Genomic DNA, 11,753 nt, shown 5'->3' on the forward strand with positions numbered 1-11,753 from the left:
ATGGCATGTTAACAATTACATGCAAAACTATTTTGGGGATTTATCATTTGATGACTACTTTTCACAATATACTTACTCTACACATAGAGATGATGAAGATAGTGAAAATTTTGAACCTCATAAGAACTCTATATAGTACTGAGTCACTCATGTATCTTACCATGCAATGTATAAAGTGTAAAATATTGTACTAATTCATTATATATAAATGATTCTGGTGTGTTTAAACTTCTTTCATTAATTACTACATATTTTCTACACTCACAGTGTTTGCCAGCTCGCTATATAATCAACTTAAATCAGTTAAATCCATCATGCAATGCATTTCCTTCCAATTTTTTGTGATAAACTAATAGATAATTAACTAAATAAACATCCTGCAAAGTTTCAATAAAAATTTCCAAGTTTTTCTTACAATTTCCGTGGTTTTTATTCAATTTTTATCGATATCGATAATATCCCTATATTTCCATCGAAATTTCCGTGTTTTTGGACTACCGATATTTTCGATATCATCAATATTTTAGACCTTGGTGTTTGGTAAAACTTTATGTAAAACAGCTGTGACTGTGTGAAATAACCAAAAAGAGTATAATACTAGATGTGCTATTAATTTAATTTTCTTAACAAATAAAAGTGAATCACTAAATATTCTTTATTTTCAAAAGAAAAATATTTATAAACTTTATCTTAAATATTAATTAGTATGACAAACTATTTCAATTGAAATATTTTAGACTCAATAGCTTTCATTAGTACAATATTGTTAACATTTGGTCATTAATCTTCTTCAATTCATTCGATCTGACGGTTGAAATTTGAAAAAGACGTGTGAAAAGTAAAAATGAATGTGTGGATAACAATATTCTAAATAACTTTGGCCTTTACTTTTCCCTTTGTTTTATTATTTTTATTCTATCATGCTATTGATTAACAGTTCTAGTCTTCTAGACAAAACTAGGAACAAAGCCCGTGGAAAAATGGAGGAGGACGGAGGAAAACCACCTAGACCGCTCCATCCGACGTGCTCCGAAGCCTTATCCTTAGACCCGCTCCTCAATCCACAGTCCATGTGTCCTGATTCCACACTTTATCCCAGTGAAGACAACGGCACCGATTCGAAAACCCCTCCGATGAACCAGACCGAGATTTTTTGAGCTCTCGAAGTGGTTAAATTTAACGCGAAGAGCAAGAAATACACTCACAGTTTTAGCGAATAGAGCTCAAGATGCCGTGAGATTGCTGCGATTAGGGCTTAACAGATTCGGATTTCGATTAGGGTTCGTCGAAAAGGAACGAGAATCGCTAGGGTTTTTGGTGGAAGCTTGAATAGGGCGTGCCAGAGACGGTAGGATTGCCAGAAACTTTCATTAAAGGGTCACTGTTCACCCGTGTTTTAAAGGTTTGCACAGAAGCTGAAAGCCAGTTTTTCAAAGCTGCCTTTTGCTGCTTCTATTTTTTGGCTTTTTTTCACCCAAAACTGTGAAAAAAAGCTGAAGTTGGAAGTTTGCCAAACACAAAAATGCCCCCAACTTTTTTTAAAATCACCTCAACCCCAAACCATACCTTAGCCTCTTAAGTTGGAAATGATATATAAGTATAGTCTGACATTGTTCATTTAAAAATAAGTTTTTGTAGGGCTATAATTCTGGATAAGGCTATATTTAGCCTTTCAATTGGAGATGGCCTAACTCAATTAAAATAGGGAGCCTTATATATAGACACAAACATGTCATATTTCAAGGAGAGACAAAATACTGAAACAGTACAAAACGAAGCCTAAAAAAAAGATGAAGACTTGAGAAAATTACAGTATATGCCATCGATGATAACTCTTCTTAACAGCCCACATTAACCGCTACTCGACAAAATTACTGAAACAAACCATTTGCCTTATTCAAAACACAGAACTGATGTTAGTGGCGTAGTCAGAATTTTTTTTTAAGGATGGTCAACTTTAAACAACTATAAGATTAAAAGATAATAAGAAAAACTCATAGAAAAATAACAATCTTTAGTCTTAATAGGTATTCATAAAACACTCTACTAAAATTATAATTGTCCTCGACGAATTATCATAGTCTAAAATCTTTTCACAATCACATCATTGTTGTGGAGCCTAAAATAATCCTAAAAATCCTAGAGGCGGCACGTGGATTTTTGCTCAAGAAATACAAGATTGCCCTTTTTAAATAGGTAGCTTCTCAGATACTCTCATGCACAGCTCCGCACCCTTGAAAGTCCAAGCAGCTGAATATGACCCCACATCTCACCTGCCCATGGCAAGGAAAAATCAAAGCATAAAAAATAAGGATTAGTTAACCAAACCCTATCTTTAATAAATTCCCAATTGAAGATTGACTCTATTCAAGTAAGTAATCCCTATTTAAACCAATTAGGGATATTTACACCATTATATCAAGATATTATTTCCTATTTAATATCTTGAGAATATTTCTCCATAAAATCTTAGCCAGGTGTAGGGTAAAACCTAATACCATGGCCGGCCCCTCCTCCCATAAATACCCCCATCTTCACCAAATTCGGTAAAATGTTGCTATCCCTAAAAGCCCTAAACACTTACTCTTTTTCAAATAAACTAATTTAGGCATCGGAGATCCATTGGCCTAACCCCCCTCCCACCTCGTGGGTGCATGAGGCTTAGGTCATTGATCAGAGGTGTTGATTATTTTGCAAGTGCATTTTTGTCAAAGCTATCGACAATGGAAATTTGTATCGACAATTGTCAATATTATCGAAGGTATCTTTCTCGATATATATTACCACATTGTCTTTCTCTATATATAAGCAACAAATCACAAAGAAAATTGTAAACTAAGAGTTAAGAATTACCTAATTGATTTGTTGATTAAAAAAATCCAAAGATGAATTGGCAAAGGCTTGTTGTCTAGGAGTTGGAGATGCCCGATTCTTTGAATAGAAGTTTAAAAGTTTTTAGTTGATGGAGGAAAAGTTTACAGTTTAATGCTAATTGGTTGATTACATTTTCAGTTTGTATAATTGCCTAATTTTCTAAATATTATAAATGTAGTAAATAATGAAAGAAGACAAAAAGGTAACAAATAACTCTACCATATTGAAACTCTTCTATTGACTAACAAATAAGGGTTAAATTGTTTTAGTGGCCACAAGGGTCAATATATAAGAATTTATCAAATCATTAAAAGGTCGTACCCAGTGCACAAGGCTCCCGCTTTACGCAGGGTCTGGGAGAGGTGAATGTCGGCTAGCCTTACCCCCATTTATGGAGAGGCTGCTCCCAATATCAAATCATTAATAAATTATATTATAATACATACTATTTTAATGATAACCTTTAAAAGGCCACAAGGGTCAAATGACCACCCTAATGACAAGGTGGCTCCGCCCCTGACTGATGTGATTGATTCATCACCCTCCCCAAAATTCATTGCAAAACTCTCTCATGCAAAATACCACAAAAATCTAAGGGTGCGTTTGTTGCGTCGGACTGTCTCGGACTGGACTAGCTGCCGGGACTAAGCTGGACTGGTTTAGACTGGACTAAGCTGGACTAACTTAGTGAAGCGTTTGGTGCAGTCTCGGACTAAGAAGCAGGATAAGAAAAACAGTACTGTTCACCAGATTTGTGTTTGCTTAGACTAGGACTACAAATTTTTGCCATTGTGTAATAGAGTAATGCTACAAATCTCATGATATGGGTTAATTGGAGCATATTTTTACCATGTATATTATGAATCTTAAAAAAAATTGACAATTGTTTTGTTTCTATTACCTGCTAATAGAATTGGGTTTAATTTGCAAATGTAGCTTGATTTAAACTCTATCACCCAACAGAAGAAAAATAATAGTGGCCAATACATGCAACTTCAACAAATACAAGTACATAAGATCTCCATAATTTAGAAAATCCTAGTTAACATTAGTTAACATTAGCCAAAATAGATCTCCATAATTTACAAAATGGCTAGTTAACATAAGCCAAAATACTAGTGCAAAGCTAAGTTATAAGTCATAACATAAGATTGTATGATTAATAAAATACATCCATGTTAACGTTAATAAAATACATCCATGTTAACATTAGCCAAAATCCTCATCCACTTGCGTTGTCGCTTAAAAGCCTTTGGACGAACACTTTCTTGAGTTCCGGTTTGATTGCCCTGAACACTCCCACATTTTTTGGTTTATCCAAAATAAGAGACAATGCATCAATTTGATCCATAGGAGAGAGACCCATTGCTTCAAGTTCATTAGCTATGTCAGTATGATCTGCAGTACCTTGAACTAAAGCTTCAGTTACCATTTGCATCCTCTTCCCACTTTCAACATAAAAATCTTTCAGTCCACTGATAATTGCCTCGGTTCCATCACTTGAACTTCCCACAACTCTTTTCCTCTTTCTTTGGCTATTTTCAGATGGGGTGCTTTGTTGGCTTTGTTGGTTCATTGAAGAAACAAAATTATCACCTCCAATATCACTTTCACCAACATGATCATGACTTTGTTCCTCCACCATTTGAGCAGGGGTTTCGGCTACATTACCCGTAGCCCGATCTTTTCCAAATATATATGCAAATCTATCAAACAGTGGAAAAGGTTTGCTTCTCCATCCATCGGCTTCTTTATTTCTCTAAGATTATATCAACATAGCAAAACTAAAATTTAGCATGCGTAACAAATATAGCAGCAAGAATATAACTAATGCATAAATAAAATAGGATATGAACCTGCACATAAGTTTGCCATGCGTCATCACTGTCAACTTCAACGCACTTTTTGACATCATTCCATGCAAATCCACTTGTGTTTATCATGTCAACGACCATACTATATGTTTTTTTCCATTTCTTCAACTTGGACTCAATATGTGGATTTGCCTTTATATTTGAATGAGGACATAAAACATTGACAGCTTTTGCTATTTCAACCAAAGTACCTTGTTTGAAAGCACCGGTGTCACACCGTTGCTTCCGAGCAACAAAATCCTCAAGAACTCCTAGTAATACTTCTTCCTCAAATGCTTCCCATTTACGCCTTCTTCCTTTTGGCTCTTGAGTAGCATTCAAAAAATTTTCGTTATCCATACCTAAACAAAAAATATTTTAATGAAGGAAAATACCATACAAATAATCAATTTGCATAATATCCAATCAACTTGCATAATATCCAATCAACTTGCATAATATCCAATTAATTTGCATACCATCCAATCATTGTGCTAATATCTAACAAATGCATGATAAAAAGGAATACTAAAATAAAATGTTATCATTAACACATATAGCTAGTTCGGTTGCTGGTTCCTAATTGCTCTCCACTCATTATACATTTCCTGAGCCATATCATTCCTCATTGCAGTCCACTGGTCCGATGTTTGAACACTACCAACATATTCACCTTCTTCTGTATTTTGTCCATCTTCTATTATTGGCAAATTCTCCATTGGATCTACAGACATCTCTTGCCTAATAAGATTGTGTAGTAGGCAACAAGCGGTAATTATTCGACCTTGTGTCCTTATCGGATAGAAAGATGGACTCCTTAGTATCGACCACCTTCCTTTTAGCAAGCCAAAACAGCGTTCAATTACATTCCTTGCCTTAGAATGCTTCATGTTAAAATATTCTTCCTTATTAGAAGGTGTTCGTCCCTCCCATTCAGATAAATGATAAGGTATTCCTCTATAGGGTGCAAGGAATCCTTCACCATTTGTATAACCACCATCTACAAGGTAATAACAACCTAATGAAAAAAAAACAGACCTTATTAGTGTTTTGTAGTTGACAAACAAAACTAAACCTAACTTACAAAGTTGAGACTAAGTAATAGTCTTACCCGCTGGTACCTTAAAACCATTAGGCCTACTAATTGCATCATGTAGCACTCTAGAGTCTGATGCGGAACCCTCCCACCCCGGAAACACATATATGAACTGCATATCTCCTGAACACACACCTAACACATTAGTTGCGACTCGACCCTTTCTTGTTCGGTATCTTGGTTTGTCAATTTCAGGTACATGCACATCAATGTGTGTTCCATCCAATGCTCCCAAGCAATTCTTAAAAATAAAAAATAAAAAAGTTTTTGTTAATTTATACAAAGGGAATGAAGAGTTAAAGCTTAGGGAAAATGAAAAAAAATTCTCATCATACCTTAAAACATCGCCACCTAGGATCTGTAGAATCAATAGGCACAGGCTGGGGGACTTTTAGTAGGATACCTTGTAATCGCAAAATTCCTTGCAATACGCTATTGAAATACCTACTTATAGTCTCTCCCGACCTATAAAATCTACCGCCAACACTACGATTCTTAGTATGATGTGCTAATATTTGTAAAGTCATACACACCTGTTCCTCTACAGACACCAAACCATCAGTTTTTACCCTCCCATCTTGACGAAGTAAGTCGCATAATATGCCAAAAGTCCTTCTATCCATTCTCAATTCGTTGACACATTCAGTATCAGTATTCCCTATTATACCATTCAGATAATACAAACTAATCTCTCGTCTAATAAGTGAACGGTTAGTCAATGTGGGTCGTTCAACATGTCTCTGTTTGCCACGTAGCATCATCACCACAAGAATCGTACAAATACAAATTGTCTCCAAATAAGACATCTCTAACAATAAGATCAATAAAAGCTTCCTTCGATCCATATCTATCCAAACAAAAAAAAAAACAATAGTATGAGGATTGCTATCATTCCTAGGCATTGCATGTGAAGAGGGAAATTAAAGGACACCTGTAATGCAGTAGCCTTAGCCTTAGCCTTCTGTTTATGCTCCTCTTCTCTGCAACAAACAACCACAAAAAATTGCAATTCAGCATCAACCTCACACCATACAAAACATTCACATTGTAATATCATGGTTATAAACCAAGTACATACACACACACTCATGGACAAATGTGCAAAATACACATACATACTCACACTCACACTCACACTAACACACACATACGGACATACACACTCTCACACACTGACATAGACTCACACACACCCTGCATACATACATACACACACACACACACACACACTGCATACATACACACACACACACACACACTGCACACACACACACACACTGCATACACACTCACACACACACTGCATACACACTCACACACACACACTGCACACACACACACACACTGCATACACACACACACTGCACACACACTCACACTCACACACACTCACACTCACACTTACACTCACACACACTGCACACACACTCACACTCACACACACTCACACTTACACTCACAGTCACACACTGCACACAGTCACACACACACACACACACTGCACACACACACACACTGCATACACACACAATGCACACACACTGCACACTGCATACATACTGCATACATACACACACACACACACTGCACACACACACACACTGCATACATACATACACACACACTGCACACACACACACTGCATACATACTCATACTCATACACACACTGCACACACTGCATACATACATACTGCATACATATACACACACTGCATACATACACTGCACACACACACACTGCATACATACTCATACACACACTGCACACACACACACACTGCATACATACCGCATACATACACACACACACACACACACACTGCATACATACACACTCACACACACACTGCATACATACATACATACACACACACTGCATACATACTCATACTCATACACACACTGCACACACTGCATACATACATACTGCATACATATACACACACTGCACACACACACTGCATACATACACTGCACACACACACACTGCATACATACTCATACACACACTGCACACACACACACACTGCATACATACCGCATACATACACACACACACACACACACTGCATACACACACACACACTGCATACACACTCACACACACACTGCACACACACTGCACACTGCATACATACTGCATACATACACACACACACACACTGCACACACACACACACACACTGCATACACACACACACTGCACACACACTCACACTCACACACACTCACACTCACACTTACACTCACACTCACACACACTCACACTCACACTTACACTCACACTCACACACTGCACACAGTCACACACACACACACATGGGGACAGAGTGCAACACACTCTTACCCTCACACACACACTCTGTTTTTATACTCACACACACACACACACACACACACACACTGCATACATACTCACACACACACACTGCACACACACACACACACTGCACACACACACACTGCATACATACACACACTGCATACATACTGCATACATATACACACACACACACTGCACACACACACACACTGCATGCATACACACACTGCATACATACACACACTGCATACATACACACACTGCATATATACACACACACACTGCACACACACACACACACTGCACACACACTGCACACACACTGCACACTGCATACATACACACACTGCACACACACACACACTGCATACATACACACACACACACACTGCACACACACACACACACACTGCATACATACACACACACTGCACACACACACACACACTGCATACATACTGCATACATACATACATACACACACACACACTGCATACACACACACACACACACACACACACACACACTGCACACACACACTGCACACACACACACACACTGCATACATACTGCATACACACACACACACACTGCATACACACACACACACACACACACACACACACACACACACTGCATACATACATACACACACACTGCACACACACACACTGCATACACACACACACACACACTACATACATACACACACACACACTGCATACATACACACACACACACACATTGCATACACACACACACACATTGCACACACACACACACACACACTGCATACATACACACACACACACACATTGCATACACACACACACACACACACATTGCACACACACACACACTACATACATACACACACACACTGCATACATACACACACACACACACATTGCATACACACACACTGCATACATACACACACACACACACATTGCATACACACACACACACATTGCATACATACACACACACACACACTGCATACATACATACACACACACACTGCATACATACACACACACACACTGCATACATACACACACACACACACATTACTGCAAATTCAAAAGAACCAGAGTAAGAGTGAGAGACAGAGAGAGAGGGTTACTTTGACTGGGATCGAACAGGGGAGGAGGAGGGGCGATTTGGTTGGAGTGTTCCTGAGAGGTCGCCTGAGAAGAAGGTGGAGGAGCAGGGCGAGCAGGATCTGGAATTTGACCCTAAAAATCAAAACTCTAATTTGTTCAACTACAGAGGTATATTATTGAAAATTTCTCAAACCCAAAACAATTAAATCAAATAAAGCTTAGTAATATCACGATCTGCAAAACAAATTGAAGAAATAAATCGAAGATTCGAAGTTTACCAGGCAAGAAGAGCAGATAAGGGCGAGCAAGATGCAGATGAAGGCAAGCAAGACGCAGAGATGAGGGTGAAGAGGACGAGGATGAGGGAGCAAGGCAAGCAGGGAGCGATGGCGACAACTCCCTCTCGCAGGATGAGCGAGGTTTTCTCTCGCGGAAGGTCTTGCGAGTCCGGCCGAATTTGGGGTTCTCGGCTAAGAACTCCTAGCGAACCCCTTAATCCGAGCGAGTCCCATTTAATCCCATTAAACCTAATCCTGGTGCAGAACAAACAAGGGACTACAATCTAGTCCAATCCAGTCCCCCCTAATCCGGTCAAACAAACGGGTCCTAAATGCACTCAGTAGATATTTTCATACATTTAGGAAGTAATTAATGGAGTTTAGGCAAATTTCCACAAAATTAGTTACATAAAAACTCCTGAATGTGACATTTGCTACAAAACAACAACACTTTGTTACAAAAACAAGGTAACTACTACTCAAAAACTTTTTTTTGCATGATCACTTTCAGATCTTTAGTTTATTTGTGGTGAGAACCCAAGTTTCCCCACTGCATCAGGTTTTTGAACAAAGTAATTGTCGAACTAAACGGCTCCTTCAAGGATCATATTAAACAATGATGGCCTCATGCGATATCGTCTTCGAAAATGAACAGGTGGATACATAGGAGGGTTATTGAAATAATAATGTATAAGAAGTTCATGATCAGTGTCTTCGGCTTGATGATGTACCTCTATGTTTAGCATTTGTCACTTTCTTCCTCTAAAATCTTTGTCATTCCTCGTGCATAGTCATCATCATCACCATAGCTTGGTTGTCATCGTTGGAGGATGAGCTATCATACCCTTGTTGTGCCATTGTAGTTTGGTAATTGGGAAGAGTAATTTGAGTGTTTAAAAGATGTATGTAGAAAATAGCATAAATGTGAAAGAGAGAGACCTCGCTTGTATAGTGAGAGGATAAAAAGATAGATAACAATCCAACAGATGAGATTGAGATAAGAAAATCTAATCCAATAATTTCAAAGACTTGAAATCTTATCTAGATCACAAATAATTGATCTTGACACAAGCATGACATAATCTAATAAAGAAGCCATGACATAGGCATGACGTAATCCAATAATGAAGTCATTCCAGTTACATATTTTGAAGAAAAAATTTGGCGTCAGAATTTGAATTTTTTTTTTTGTCAAAATGTTCGCAAAATATTTTACGACAACATAATGTTAAATTAATAATAAAAAAAAAAGTTTCGCACCTAATCAAATTATCACATATAAACTATAAAATAAAATAAAATTTTCTTAGGGAGACGAAGATTCCATTTAAGTCCTTAAATGAGTACTCAAAAGTGGTGGTGGGAATCCCTAAATAGGAACTCCCATTGAAAATACTCTAAAGGCAGAGAAAAAATATCTCTGAATGACATGGTGAAGAAGTAAGAACAAGAAATTTGTAAGCTAAAAAAGATATGGGTTTTATCAATGATGTTGAACCTGAAAAGAAAAATGAATCTTAGGAACCTCTTCATCATGATAAAATTGATTATGCTTCTGATTCTGAAACCAAAAGTGAAAAGCTGGACTCAGCAAACAATAATATATGTGAGAATTCACTCAATTCCTCACTGGATATACTCTCTATTTTCACATATATTTTTTTACTACACTCCTTAAACTACGTATATGTGAGAAGATTGATGTAAACATGTAGATTAGCACTCACGTATGTTATAACAAAGAAGACACTTTCTGAATTTTATTAATACAACCATGTATATGATCTCATGAACAGAATGCCACTACTTAGAAGCGAAAACCAGGAATTCCATATGCTCATATCAATTTCAAACTCCACATATTGAAACACATAACAATCAAGATAAAAGTCTAGGATTGTAATGGGGCTAGGTATTGGCTAACAAAGAAAGGTTAATGATAAATAAAGGTTCTTAAAGTGATAGTAAGCAAAGTAATGAAATCAACACTTAGAATTCAACTTTTGATTGCAGTACCCAACTTTAAACATAAGGGGAAGATTCGTACAACTTTAGGGTCATATTCACATTTTTGGACCCTTCTTCAACAACCAACACTTATGAACTCATTCTCACTTCTTCTCAACCTCTTATTCTTTTCTCCTTATTTTTCAACGTTTTTCTTCTTTCTTTTTTTTTAAACATAAAACATAAGCACTACTTCACCGGATTCAAAATAACA

The 11,753-nt window shown here is 37.4% G+C and overlaps 1 protein-coding gene and 1 long non-coding RNA gene across 5 annotated transcripts; both read right to left on the reverse strand.

The window, feature by feature from the left end:
* Nucleotides 1–1,981: 1,981 nt before the first annotated feature.
* Nucleotides 1,982–10,428, reverse strand: LOC126599480 (uncharacterized). Its single transcript, XR_007615164.1, has 2 exons — nt 10,264–10,428; nt 1,982–2,273 (listed from the first exon to the last, which is right to left on the reverse strand). It is a non-coding gene; the product is annotated as an uncharacterized LOC126599480 (long non-coding RNA).
* Nucleotides 3,812–9,886, reverse strand: LOC126599471 (uncharacterized). 4 transcript variants are annotated; one of them, XR_007615154.1, is made up of 7 exons: nt 9,533–9,885; nt 9,275–9,373; nt 6,755–6,803; nt 6,159–6,670; nt 5,839–6,064; nt 4,731–5,745; nt 3,812–4,633 (listed from the first exon to the last, which is right to left on the reverse strand). XR_007615154.1 is itself a non-coding variant. In XM_050265859.1 (7 exons), the coding sequence occupies exons 6-7, from the start codon at nt 5,085–5,087 to the stop codon at nt 4,097–4,099; spliced, it is 894 nt and encodes a 297-aa protein (XP_050121816.1). In that variant the 5' UTR covers nt 5,088–5,745; nt 5,839–6,064; nt 6,159–6,670; nt 6,755–6,803; nt 9,275–9,373; nt 9,533–9,886; the 3' UTR covers nt 3,812–4,096. The 4 variants fall into 4 exon arrangements, 2 of the variants coding, with proteins under 2 accessions (XP_050121816.1, XP_050121817.1); XM_050265859.1 differs by having other exon boundaries at nt 9,533–9,886; XM_050265860.1 differs by lacking the exons at nt 5,839–6,064; nt 6,159–6,670 and having other exon boundaries at nt 4,731–5,089; nt 9,533–9,886.
* Nucleotides 10,429–11,753: the final 1,325 nt, after the last annotated feature.

The sequence above is a fragment of the Malus sylvestris genome, chromosome 14 (genome assembly GCF_916048215.2).
Source record: "Malus sylvestris chromosome 14, drMalSylv7.2, whole genome shotgun sequence".
Classification (NCBI taxonomy): domain Eukaryota; kingdom Viridiplantae; phylum Streptophyta; class Magnoliopsida; order Rosales; family Rosaceae; genus Malus; species Malus sylvestris.